At 41.3% G+C, this 13947-nt stretch overlaps 1 protein-coding gene across 8 annotated transcripts in view; it reads right to left on the bottom strand.

Moving 5' to 3' along the window:
* camta1a (calmodulin binding transcription activator 1a) overlaps window positions 1-11958 on the bottom strand; it is a 352944-nt gene extending 340986 nt beyond the window's left edge. For 7 of the 8 annotated variants that reach the window (XM_074680709.1, XM_074680710.1, XM_074680712.1 and 4 more), the window contains exons 1-2: window positions 11817-11946; window positions 8116-8217 (exon numbers count right to left, since the gene is read on the bottom strand). In XM_074680709.1, coding sequence (XP_074536810.1) covers window positions 8116-8217; window positions 11817-11841 — 127 coding nt within the window. In that variant the 5' untranslated portion in view covers window positions 11842-11946. Of the gene's footprint in view, window positions 1-8115; window positions 8218-11816 lie in introns of all 8 variants that reach the window. The other variant, XM_074680714.1, reaches the window with a different exon arrangement.
* Window positions 11959-13947: the final 1989 nt, after the last annotated feature.

The raw sequence follows: 13947 nt of genomic DNA, 5'->3' as shown, positions 1-13947 counted from the left end.
TCTGATTGTCTCATACCTCGTAGGAGCCATATTAACCTGACCAGTTCAGGAAAATGTCATTTCAAGTTATATAAAGAGAAAATGAATGCTTGTAACAAGTAAAAAAAATTCTGCCAATAGGATACCAGAAAAGTTACTTGCATTAAGACTTTATTCTAATTCCAAGAAACTTGGCAAGCACATTACTGTCATCCCATTGGCAGATTTTTTTTACTTGGTACCAGCAATTCAGACCTCATTTTTCTCTTTAAATGACTTAAAACAAGACATTTTTCTGGACTGGTCAGGTGAATATGATTTATATTAAGTAGGGCTGCAGCTATCGAATATTTTGGTATTCGAGTATTCTACTGAAAATCCCATCGATTAATCGAGTAATCCGATAAAATATATTTTTGTTTAGTAAAAGAGCAGTTACTTTTCAAATGAAATTGTTTTCTCTTTAAGAAATAGAATTTTCTGATACAGCATGTCAATAAGAGCACTTGCTTTGGTAGCTCCAAAATTTGTAGACACACATGGACACATTTTTTGTGCCTTGTACATCTCATCAAATGTTGCGGACCCAAATGGCACCCGTTTCGTAGAATGACCCATTAGTCTCCAAACTCCAGAAAAGAAGCTAGATTTGTTGCTAATTGCTATTTTGTATAAGAGGTAGCTTGAGGAGTCTGAAAACTCTCTCAATATTACCTCAGCTCTATTTGAAATACCACTCTTTGATCTTTTTTAAAAGTAAACGATTCCTCGAGGCAGAGAAAATTACTCGAGTAATTTTTGTAATCGAGTACCTCGAATCATTGGAGGAATCGTTGCAGCTAATATTAAGTCTAAAAATACAATTTTTAGTGAAAATAAGACAAAAGCACTTGATTAGCCTTCATTTTGTTTACAATGCAAGAGCAACAGTTTTGTTGTCCTTGAAGCACACAGGTACCCCTGGTGGCTTGCTGCAGTATAGGTGATACGAGTCTGTTAACACTGACAAATACTAAATAATCAGATAAATTTAGACTTAAAACTAATAAATCAATGCATTACTAAGGAAACAAAATTAATTTTATTTAACTCATGAGAGCATCTGGCCCTCACAGTGGCCCAAACAGACAAAAGTAGTTGATGGGCCTTGGTCTATGTGCATTAAAGTGTTTCCAGCCCTATAGGCAGCCTTATACACATAAACATTAGATGATGCGGTGGGCTAATGTGTGTTTTATCCATCTCACATATGGATGAGGTTTTCTTTAAAGAACAAGCCCAGCCGCTCTCATGTTTCAAATGGTGCTCTGTACTTTGTGCTGTTAAATAAAGCATGTATCTTAGATGTAGCTGGTAGTATTTTAGATGTTCAGGTTTGGCCTTCTGTAATCTGGGAGTCCTTGTCTAACTTTATCCAGGCTGTGTTTTACCACTAAAAGATTACTTACGAGCCTCTCAAAGAACACAAAGGTTGGACACAACATAACATTTGTTGAGTGCTGAGGTTTCTTTTCTACAACGTTACACTCTCATAACTCTAAACGGTTTTGTTCTTTCAGCTGCTATTTATCTACGCTAATAATGTTTCAGCTGCTGTACGTCTGCTCTTCCTTCCAGCACTGTGAGCAATCCAGAGGAGTATTTCTCAGTGATTTAAGATCTGTCCACTGTGGCATGGAAATCCACATTGTGTGCATCAGTTGGAAACAACTAGCAGAGGAATGGCTTGGATATAAGTTTCTGGAAAAGGTTTACAGAGTATAGAAAAGCTCCTAATAAAACTGTCTGATTTAATCAGTGTATAAACAACAAGTTACCTGCAAAAATTTGGCTTTGAAAATGTAAATGTAGCTCTTTTTTTAAAGCTAATCAAAGCCGTAGAGGAACTGCACTTCTTTGCATTTTCTGTTGATTCCCTTGTAAGCTTTAATATGTATTTTGGAGTCCAAACAGCGAGCTTAATGACTGCTTGTACATTAGCCAAGCGAGGGATACACAAAAAAACTACTATTTGGTTGTAAAACACTAAAGTGCAAGACAGGCTGATACCAGAGCTTGTTACATGAGAGGATGTGCTGAGCTGAGCTGGCACGCTGGAGCCAATTACATTCCCAGTCTTGATGAGCGAGCTCACATACAAAAGGCCAAACAAGGCGAGGAGCTCTGTTCAACCGAAGGCTACAGGTCTGCAGCTTTCATGTTGTCATCACTGTCTGGTCATTTTTGTGCTGAAATCAGGCAGCCCATGTTTGCGCTTTGATAATTCACACCCTCCTCTGTCAAACGGGGATAAAGACATATATTTCTGTGTGCTGATGTTTGGATTATCACTGATCCTGGCTGCTAAGCAAACACTCGGGCCGAATTTAAGGGTATCTGTCATGCTAGCTTGCTCAAGCCCCACCCTAGAGACGAGAGCGAGGGTCATGAGACTGGAAAGGCTGACAAAAACAAATCTTTAATCAATATCTGAGCCCTGAACGCAAAACCCTCTCTCTTCCGTCTCTGTCTCAGAGCGCTCTGGGAGTGACAGTTTTTCTTTTTAATCTGTGCCCACATTGTGGAGAAATTGCAAGCTAATGTTTTGGCGATAGATCATTCAACAAATCGCTGCCGGCGGTGCATATCCAAAGTAACAGTCTGAATGTATTTTCCACAACAGTTTAGTGGCTAATATGGCTTAAGGATGTGTGGAGCGGTGTAATGGGATCTATGCTTTCTGCAGCTATACCTGAAACATGAGGGGGCTGAATCACAGAGGAACAGGCAGACTTGTGGATAAACATTTGGCTCCCATCTCTGTCCAGTAAGAAGTGCTATGAAACTGAATTAGGCCCATGGCAATGTCTGTTATCATTAGGTTGGATGACGGCCATCCACTGGGCTGGACCAAAAATGCCCCTAAGAGTTTAGCTCCAAAATTAGCTCTGTTAGCCAAATGAGCTTAGCTCAGACATCTTTCATAAACCGGGGTGAGAAATGTGGAGCTACGGAGGAAAAAGAACACTTTGCTTCGTCTGGTGTGCATAAGTCAAAGCCTGGCAACAAGTTTGAAGGGGTATTGAATGATATCGTCTGAAGATATGGCAGAGTAAAAGGTCCATCAAAGATGTGAATTTTGTCTCAATGATGTTCACCAGTTCATCATTTTATTATGATATATCAGTTGGCTGTTTTGAATACATTCCCATCTGCTGAGGATTTTGAACTCTGGTTATCTGAGCTGCATTTATTGCATATGGGATGCTCTCTCATCCCATAATGTCTGTTCAAGGCTTACTTTTAAGAAGCAATAGACATTAGATCACTTAATCCTTGCATTCTGTTAAAAAGTATCACTCACACACTTATGCACTCACAGAAACAGTAAAATATCACTTGTTATTTTAAAATCGTCATACTTTCATCAGCAGGGGATTTGAGAGAAAGCATGCAATTTCCTTAACACTGATGTGGAACTGTGGTCAGTAAAATGCAGGGACATGATGAGAAATATAACAAGTTTCCAGATTCAAACATTCAGCTGGAGTGTGTGGGATGGGACATGCTCGGAGTATAATACGCAGATCTATAGGAGGCAGGATGTCAGACCACACCAGTGACAGAGTGGAGATAAAGCTCAGACCAAAGGCAAAAGGTGCAGCAGCAGGTTCACGTGGTGAAAGCATTCTGAAGATGTAGGCAGATGAATGGAAAGAAAGGAAGTGAACAAAGGAAGTGGGGAGATGTAAAGATGCGGTGCGCTGATTCACTGTTGACGTGCCATCAAGTACAGGCGATCAATGTTGCAAGGAATGACAGAGACGTGAAAGTAAAGAGGGGGAGGGGGTTGAATCAACTCATAAACTCTTGCTAACATCACCTTTCATTAGCAGCCAAAAGCCCAGAGTTTCAGGCTCATTTGAGATTTTTAAAGCAAATTATTGTTCAAAAAAGCATGATGTTGTTAGTTTAAAATGTTCTTTTTTATATTTATTCTTACAAATAAAACTGTGAAATATATAATGATTTAAATGGCTGCTCAAATGGATTATGTTTTTGGAGAGTTTCCTTTTAACTGTTATATCTTTAAAACATTGTTCATTTTTTTTCCCATTTTTAATGTGTCTGAGCTTTTATTTTGAAGGCAGGGTTTACTAACTTGTCAGAGGGAGAATTTAAACAATGCCAGCAGGTAAGGACTTAACGTTGTAAACAGTGAAGGAAACGCTGAATTAACACATCAATAAAGTATCCTGCTGGAGATGGGAATGAGACCCTGCTTTTGTTTTCTGTTTTGGTGCCTTTGAGTGTTTCAGAGTTATGAAGGCTAGCTCCTACGAGGTCATGTCATCTAGCATGTGCTCTGTGTCATGTTTAATGTGACACTGATTAACTTAAAAAGCTGATTATTTTAAGTCACCTTGTGTTTAAGTTGTAAATATTACCCCTGTACATCAGTTTTAAGAATCAGATATATTCAGTTTTTGGCTTGTACAGCTCTTACAATGCGTTTGTTGATTAATGTGAGAAAATGAAGATTATGAACACATCTGTTGAGAGTCAAGCCATTATTCTATCTGGGGATGCTATTTTACCCCGTTTATTTCTCCTCACATGCGCGTTTGAATCCCTCATTGCCAGGTGCTTTCATCTCAAACTGCTGTTACATATGCAGAGACCTTGAGTATCTCTATTATTAACTTTATACTGCATCCAGAAGCCTGGAGGTTTGGCCTTCTAGTGAATGGAGCATTTGATTAGACCAAAGTCTCATGTGGGAGATCCTGAGCTGAGCTTTATTACAACACAGTACAATAAAAGCAGTGTCAAATTTCCCTGGCAGTAATAGCAGAGACCGGCCTGCAGTCCAAGGGCCGGTTTCCCCGCAGCCTGAAGGCTCCTGATGGGGACGTGTAGAGGCGTAGACTTAAAATAGCCATGTGTAAGTGTAGGACTGGGAAACCAATTATCTTTATCATTTGGCCTATAGCCTGTTCGATAACACTCTTCCATACAGTGAAATTACCAACCGCCCACGAGCAACAAAAAGTCTTGCTGAACTTCTCTGTGGTGTTGCTATGCTACAAGGGAACTACAGCAACAAAAAGGATGAGTGTCTGACCTGCAACTCTCACAACAGCTGGTGTAATGGACGCAAAAGGTGTTTTCCCTCCAAGTGGGAAACATTTAAACAGCTCTGGCTGCTCTCGTTCTTGTCCTCAGTCCTGGAAGTTACATTTGCCTCTACCTTATATTCAACACCAAATACGCTCAGGGCGAAAACATAAAGCCACTGAATGAAATCTTCTCTTAATAACTAAACAAATGGCTTAAAGTGATACTCCTGGATGGAACAAGTTGGGTCCTATCACAAGGTTTAGGGCAGAAATTACCCCTACAGCAGTGATTTTGTGCAGCAGAAGCCCAGGGCGCACGCACCAAACACCCCCTCTCTGCTCCTCTGCTGGTTTCCTCTGCATTCAGACGGGGCCATATTTTACTTGACCAAAAACACAAATAAACGGACTCCCACTGAAAAAATCTGATATCGGTCTGCATTCACACTTCATTCAGAGAATTTTCAGCCTGTTACTTTCACACAAAAACACTGTTGAATTAGGCTCTAGTTCTCATCGTGTCGTAAAACGGCACTACCTCCGCTGCAGAGCCACAGCTGGCTACGAGGCGCTCGCCGCTTAGTGTATCAGTTCGCGCGCGCGCGGCGTGCCAGATATAAACAAACACAGGTAGTCTGCCAGGACGAAGAGACACGATGAGAACTAGAGCCTAATTTAGCGGTGTTTTGTGTGAAAGTAATGTGCTGAAAATTCTCTAAATAAAGCGTGAATGCAGACCGATATCAGATTTTTCGGTGGGGGTCCGTTTATTTGTGTTTATGGTCAAGTAAAAAATGGCCCCATCTGAATGCAGAGGAAACCGGCAGAGGAGCAGGGAGGGGGTCTTTGGTGCGTGGGCCCTGGGCTTCTGCTACACAAAAACACTGCTGTAGGGGTAATTTCTGCCCTAAACCTTGTGACCCAACTTGTTCCATTCCAGAGTATCACTTTAAACTCTTCAGGCTAGTGGTGAACATTTTAATGTACATGAATCATTAACAGTTGGCATTCATTCTGAGAACAAGTTTTGATTTAAGTCTAACTTAAACTTCTGTCTTCTACTGACTTAACCAAAGTCATTTTGTTGCTAATATTGAGTCCTGCTCTGTGCACACCCACCATGCAAACAAACAACCTCCATGCAAGCCAGGAGGAAGAAAATTTAGTGTTTAATTCACTCTAAAAACTTTATATGTGGCCATAATCCATGCAGCGATTAAGTTGTCACCACAACATAATTGGGGAATCAGTTTAGTGATACACAAATGTAATATTTTAAGAGACAGGGCTGAGGAATTCTTTGTTTACTTTCCCTCCACAGCTACACTTTGGACTCACTGTGGCTCCATGAGGTTGTATTAGTATTAGTATAGCATAATAAGGAAAGACTGTCAAAAAGTCAAACAGCTGAAAAAAAGGAGCAGGCCTATTACTGGAAGTTCAACAAACATGCACACACGGTTAACTGCCTGCAACAAACTGAAAATGACTCTTTATGTGTTCTCAGCCCTCACCAAGCTCAGCCATCCATAAAAATCCCATCTCAAGGAGAGCAGAGGTGAGGTCTCTCCCCCTCACTCCCTCTCCGGCTCCCGCTCTCCTCCACTTCTTTCTCCCTTTTCGCTTACACATGCACACAAACAAAGCCCTTCCTTCTGTGTCATAACTACTCCCACAATTACTCAGACGATTGCTCAGATCAATGGTTTTACCTGCCGCTTTTTCGAGCTGCTGTATTCTGCTACAGAGTGTGTCCTGGCCAAGCAGGAGAAAAAAAGCTCCAGGCTGAACGCATTAAACAGGCTGTCTGACACGGGTACAGGATACTGTAATACCACGCAATAACAGGAGGGAAAAAAGCAAGAGTGGCAAAACGTATTGTCAGTCACAGCTGTCACACATGAGGGGAAGTCTATCAACGATGTCCTTTTACTGTGTGCATCCTTGTTTCATAGACGTGCACGAGCAGCCCTCCTGCTATTATAACATGCTCTCTTTTCAAATAACACCAAAAATATTTGGTGCAGAAGAGCTCTCCTTGTGATAAATACCAAGCGAGGAGTCTAACAAGGGGTTAGAGGGTGATTTCAGACTCTCTGTTTAGAAATGACAAAACATGAGCACACTTAATTACCCGGTCTCCAGTCTGGATCAACAGAGTCTTCCAGCAGTGAAGAGACGGGCGTATTTATTAACAGTGAAGGGGCTCCTTTCTGCCGAGAAACAATCTGCCGTACAGAGGACACTTTTTTCAGCGGGTGAAGGCAGATGGAGGCTAAAAGAGGAATGAAAGGAAAAAATCCTCCTCAAACAAAATCAAGAGTTTGACCTATATTTCTGACTGATCTTTGTTTGGGTTGTGACAGAAAATAGCACATGTACACAGACTGCTAAGTGCGCTGAAGCAATTCCCACAGAAGCTGGTTTTAAAAGTCAGCTATGATGTTGTGTTGTCTTTGTTCTTTGGCCCTCGTCTGCTGCTCTCACAGAGCAAAAATGTAATGCGAGGGAGGAAAAGGCAAAGATTAATGCATTGGGAGGGAAAAATCTCATAGGATACAACTTTTTCTTAATATTTCACATCATACAGCATTTCATTTTGCAAGTAGAAGCCATGTTGTTGACTTTAATTGATTTCTTTCCCCTCTATCAAACGTAGGTTAAGGAATAAGCAGCAAAGAGGCAAGTACAGAGGCCATAATTGATGGCTCAAAACGTAAGCTTTCTCTCTGAGGGTCTGCTCAGGTCCTGATCCCCTGGCCTCAACCTGAAACAATCACTCTTAGTTAACGACAACACTTCAGCTATTGACAGCGTGATCCCGTAAAGCAGACACTTCAATCAACAGAGCAGCCCGCAGGAGGTGTTATGTTGGAGGAGAAGAAAAGAAGGAAAGGGGGGTGGAGGTGAGGGGGTGTTGGGCATGGGGGGAACGGATGAAATCAAGAAGTAAATAAATGAATCGATGAATGAATAATAGATTGGCCAGCTAGTGGCCTCTCGGAGCAGCAATGCAGTATTAATAACTGGCTCTTACTGTTGGTCTCTGTGTCATCACTGATACTCTTAGGTGGACCGTGGCCAGCATAACACACTGCTGATCTGTACATTCGATCCGGATTACGAACTTTCTTCAGTCCTTCAGGAGGCAAAGAGAAAAGTAGAGAAAATCGAGGAAAAGAAGCATTCTCGCAGCCTGTGATAGCTGAGCAAACTCCCCATGCAACAACATCAATAGAGGGTATTCAAACACATTTAAACACACAGGAGCTAGACAGATATGATGGATACAAAAATACAGTAATTATAAATTAAAGTGTTATTGAAAAGGCTCTTTGCCCTATAAGAAAAGTGCAGGGTCAGTGCACACCTAGCCTGGTGTGATACGGGTCAATTATACGCCCATTTTATCTACAGTTAACCCAATAAGTCAATACAATCAGCCCGTGGAAAACATGCAAATAAAGTCAGTACAGGCAGAGTTGAGGAGCGAGTCGTCTCAGCAACCACAAACCGGACCAACCTGTGTCCCATCCACTCTCACCTCAAGGATTCAATTAAAATGCTGAGAGCTGAGAGCTTGAAAAAATAAAAAAGTAGGGCCTGATTCAACACAAAACTGGGAGAGCAAGTCGTCCGACAACACAAGGAGGTTAAATTCATCCTTCTTTACAAAACAGCCCAGAAATATTTATACCAATGCTGCACAAGCACTTTTGTGAGTTAATGGCTGACTGCGTGCTTACTTGATGTTTTGCTGCCGCTTCACCCTGAACTTTGAGTGAAATGATAACATCATGAAACTTTTTAAGCTGCGCCCGCTCGAAAATAAAAGGGGAGATATTTCTTTCTGCACAGCTGAGGCTATCGGCATCACTCACTACCATTCAGAAGGCAAGCTTTGGCTGCTTCTGTGCAGCCTGATCTTGTATCTTGTTTTGTTTTTGTCTATTTAACCTACCTGTGTGAGTTTTCTGTGTAAGTTATGGTAACTACATCACTGTGTTGGCATTTATTTAATCTGACATCAGAGTTTGCTCCACTCTTATGCTAAGCCTGGCCTCAGATTTCCACCTCAGAGATTTAGTTTAACAGAGTTTCCTTTTCTGTTGAATCCCAACATCATCAAAGTGTTAATGCTGCAGCTTCCCCTTGCAAAACTTCTTTTTAATCTTACAAATTTAGCTCATGTACAGCAGTATTTCTACTACAGTGTGCTCCTGTGGACTCATAAGACCACTGGCTGCAGTGTTATCATGAGCAGTCTCAGTGTAAGACGTATCAAGCCAGGCTTTCCAGTGCCCTCCAGGCCTTGTACTTAAAGTAACGGACCCAGAGTGCTTTTTATGAGTGTGAAGAGAAAAAAAATAACCCCAAGGGCCCTGACAATCATTTAGGCTGGGTAGAAATACCCCGGGATGTAAACATTACACCACTGAGTGAGACTGGGTCATGGCCCCTGGGTTTAACACAAGATGTAACCCTCAGTTGTTATGGGCCATCATAAGAGCTGCCAAACAACTCGAGAGAGATCAGCACTGGCCGCATACCACAAGGACAAAAGGTTAACTTCAGGAAAGACTGTTTGGCTTGCTCTGTGGCTACCAAAGAAACATTCTGGAGCAGTGATCTACTTTTAAAAACATTTTCTATATCATTTTGCAACCAAAAGTTTGACAACTTGGACACAGGAGAAAAGATTCAGCATGAGAGCTCCGAGTAAAAAGCTTTAAAAACCGGCATGCACAAGACGACATCACATTTATATGAAAGTATAAAGCCCTCTTCCTTGCTCTCCCTCTCTTTCAATGGTCCCTTTGCTCCTCCTCCTCCTTTTTCCACTGACCGGCCTCACAGGGACACTGAAAATAACTTAACCTGCTCAGCAATGGGACTTCCAAGTCAGGGTTTTTCACTCAGAGCGCCCTATGTTTGAGAGACATCCACATTTACAGCTCCAGCCTGTTTGTTGGGTTCAGCTGAGTAGATGGATGCAAAAGGACTTTACACCACAGTGAAGTCATTACTATCGTAAAACCAGATGTCTTCTTTTTTTTGTCATATCCACAGACACATCCTTCATATAGAGAGGGAGATTCTGTGGCTCAATAGCACCCCCTGGTGGGACTCTGTTTGATGGTTGGCACACTGACATCCAAATAACAGAAGTCTTTTATCGGTTCCCCTCACATGGACAGAAGCAATTTGTTTACACTCGTTTGAAACATTCACATAATTCTACATCAAGAAAAAGGCATGTTTGGGATACCGACACCACACTTTGACGCAGTTTCTCAGCGGGCTGGAAAGTGTTTTCAAAGGGTCAGAAACAGCTGGACTCTCTGTTTCAGGTTCTTTATTTTTTCTACAAATAGTTCAGCCTTAAGTGACTTATTCTCTTTCCATATTGAATCAACTAACATAGCAAAAATTAAAGTGGGGAAGCAAGGGAGAACTGTATTAATGACCTATCATTTCACTGAGTTCAACTCATTAAAAACCTGAAGTAAAAAGTATGACAATAAGTGTGGCTAAGCACAAATTATGCACAGAGGAATTCATCAAAATGTGCCTAACTTATACAGGTGGACTCTATGAGATTTTATAAAATGCTGTTTTAACTCGTTTAATGTTTTGGTAGTGAGGGAGCAGTTCTCCCTCTAAAATTTGAAACAGATTGTAAATACGTCATAAGTCTTTAACAGTAAAAGCAGCCATCTGCGTAGGAAAAAATAGTCCCTTTAAGAATTCATATTCATAAATGTGTTGTTTAATTACTCACCCAAAAAATCCATGTGCATATCAGGATGGGAATTTGTTATTACAGTGGAAAAAGTCCAACTAAAGAGGAGATAAATTCTTGCGATTCATCTTGGGGTTAGTGAAGCGTATGAAATAAGACGCGAGGGGTGAAAAAGTCATTATTTGGTCCCTATGTGTAAAGTAGTGCACTGCTTGAAATCCTACTCTCCATCCTCCCTGTTTCCTCCGCTGTGATGGCATTTCAAGTGCGATAGGGCACTGCAAGCGAAGCGGGCACTACAACGTTTTCATGTCCGTGTCTCACACCAAATATAGGCCAAGTGGTATAATTGGAAAACATAATATGCGCTCATTTGGAGAGTATTACATCACTTCTGAGGCACAAACACTACACGCTGAATGCCAAAGAAAAACCTCGCGCTTCGAGGGGGAACCGGACGACCCTTCTCTAAGATGGAAAAACTAGGGTAATACATTCAAAAACAGGTTTATAAATTCAAAATCCAGTCCAAGCAAGCCGCGAATAGCGCTTGGAGAAGAGAGCCGTGTGGATTGATAAACTATCCGCCGCTTTTTAAAGCTGGGTAATAAGGGAAGAAGTTAGTCGATGCCAATGACATGTTGTCATTAACTTAGCCGTGTTGTTAACAACTTCAATGGCGGAGAATCCGGAGCGAGGTACACGGTAAACGCTTCACTTTAACCACGCTGACTGTTTGTCCCCGTGGCGTGCTTTAAATGTGGGCTACGATGGGAATAGTAGCTGGCTAGAATGCAAGCTAATATTAGCTGGCTAGGTGATGTCTCCACGTTTTAGCTGCCTTTTCGAAAGGGAAAAAATAGCGGAGCCGTTTCCTACACCGAAAATTTCTCCACTTGTCCTCGCGCGTGTGCCATCTCCGCACAGAGTTACAACTGTTCCAAAAGCACACAGCGGTCATACTAGTAAAATTAATCCCATTATATTTCTCTTACCTTCCGGCTTGTTTTCGGCAGCCATTTCCCCTTCACGCGCAACATCCTCCTCCTCCTCACGACCGTGGGTACCACGCGCGTGCACGGCGAGGACAGCACGAGGAGGGACTGGAGGAGCAAGCGGCGAGTCGGTCCGGCCGAGGCGAACTTACCATTGGCTGTGAGGCGGTGACTGACAGAGAGGCTCCGGGATGAAAAACACATCTCCCCTCACCTTGACACCGCCAGCCGTGTTTTTTTCTTTCTTTCTTTTTTTCACTCTGAATTTTTAAAACAGCTCAGAGGCGCCGCAGCTCTGGCATGACGCCTTTTTTAGAAGTAGAGACGCGTTATTATATTAACAGAGATAAAATATTGCTCAGTTGGCGAGTCCATTATAAGAGTGAGGAAATTAAATGCTTGTCTTTGAGAAGTCTCACCAGAGTTGTTCAACATTTAATAAACTGAGCGACAAAAATATCCTTGTATTCTTAAAAAAAATATCACTGTATTCCAGTGCGTCATCACTACCACCATTAGTGTTCTGCTTTTAACATTTTAACAAATCTTTACTGACAGCTTATAGAGGTTGAGGTTTGCTTTAAAGATGACTTTATCTGACAACTTTTCAGTAACATCTTTTGGGGAAAACAGCCAATATCGTCTTTCACTATAAACTTCTGATATATTCCACTCTACATAAACGACATTTTCAGAGGGACTTGGAAAAAAACAAGAGGGACACTATGCACAGTCCATCAATCAAGTGTCCAGCTGTCAGTTTTCATTTGAAAGACTGTGGACATGTTTGTTATAGACACGTCTCACTGATTTCACGTAGTAGCAATATGATGTGACCATTGGTGGCTGATGTTGAAGTCCAGCTCTCTGTTTGACGCACAGCTTCAAAGACCCCCACAAACAGGGTGACTCTTTAACCTCTGCCGTCAGCGTTTTCAGATTCAGCTACATGGGCGTAACAATAGCATGGCTACCACGTTAAATGACTACAGGCAATCTAATTAGAGATCATTGTGCTTAATAGACTTTGCTTTTGGCACTAGCGTCAAGTACAGCACTTAAAGGCAGCAGCCTTCAGCTTATATTATCAGTCTGGTGGCCCCACAGTGCTGAAATAGAGTGAGGTGGTGGTGCTGAAAGGACAGCTCCTCTGCTGCAGCTGCAGCTTGTGCGCCTCGTGCAGACAACGGAAGATCAGAATCAGAGTCGCCTTAACCAAACTTTTGTCAAAAATACCGAAACACTTAAGTTATTGCAATGTATTGCGATACACAGAAAATTGTGCAATCTAGAAAAACATTCAGGCTGTAGTTATGCGGGATTTGCTTGAAAGTTCTAGAGGGCTGCAAAAGAAATAAGAAATTAATAAGAGGAAAAATGCAATGAAGTGATTCCCTCACCTTTTGCTTATTTGCTTTAAGGACCGCTAGATGAATACTGAAATGATTGTTTAGATTAAGGCACATATTACCTCACTAGTATGCTTATTTCATTGCACCGAGAAATTTAAAAAATTTAAACAAGAACATTTTCACAAGAAATTAAAATTATTTATTTGCATTTGCATTATAACATTAGTAAAAAAAAAAAAAATTTTTTAACATGCCACAAAAAGTCACAAAGAAAACAAGTCATATGTCTGGGACATGTATCAGTGTCCTCACAAAAGCTTCAAAATGATTCAGATTCATAAACTTTTAAAGTTTAAAGGTGCTGTGAGGACTATCTGAAAAAGCTGAAGGTTTTTATAATAAAAACTTCATTTCCTATGAGCACTATCATTCACTTTGTTAAAGGTGACTCTCTTACCAAAGCATGCATTTGTTTTGGGAGCAAATGAATGAAGCATGGATCTTCTCTTTAACACTACTTTTATTTGTTCGTGACAACTTTTCACAAGATCCAAAGAGGCAAGGTTATGTATATATTAGCAGTAACACTGTCTGAAACGTGACAACAAGCCAAATTTGTGCACTTATTGTGTTAGTGTAGTTTAGTATAGAGAAGGTGAGTAGACTGTTTGACAGACCGGAGCTCTGAGACATGCATCATGTAACTTGTAACATTTGTGAATCTTCAGTATGTCCCACCAGTGCTGATCTGCCAACTTCAACCCCATCAAGCAGAACAA

The sequence above is a fragment of the Halichoeres trimaculatus genome, unplaced genomic scaffold (genome assembly GCF_033239565.1).
Source record: "Halichoeres trimaculatus isolate MK-OKI-2021-1 unplaced genomic scaffold, fHalTri1.1 fHalTri1_scaffold_11, whole genome shotgun sequence".
Classification (NCBI taxonomy): Eukaryota; Metazoa; Chordata; class Actinopteri; order Labriformes; family Labridae; genus Halichoeres; species Halichoeres trimaculatus.
The sequence above is the reverse complement of the archived record's forward strand: the minus strand, read 5'-3'. Positions and strand labels throughout refer to the sequence as shown.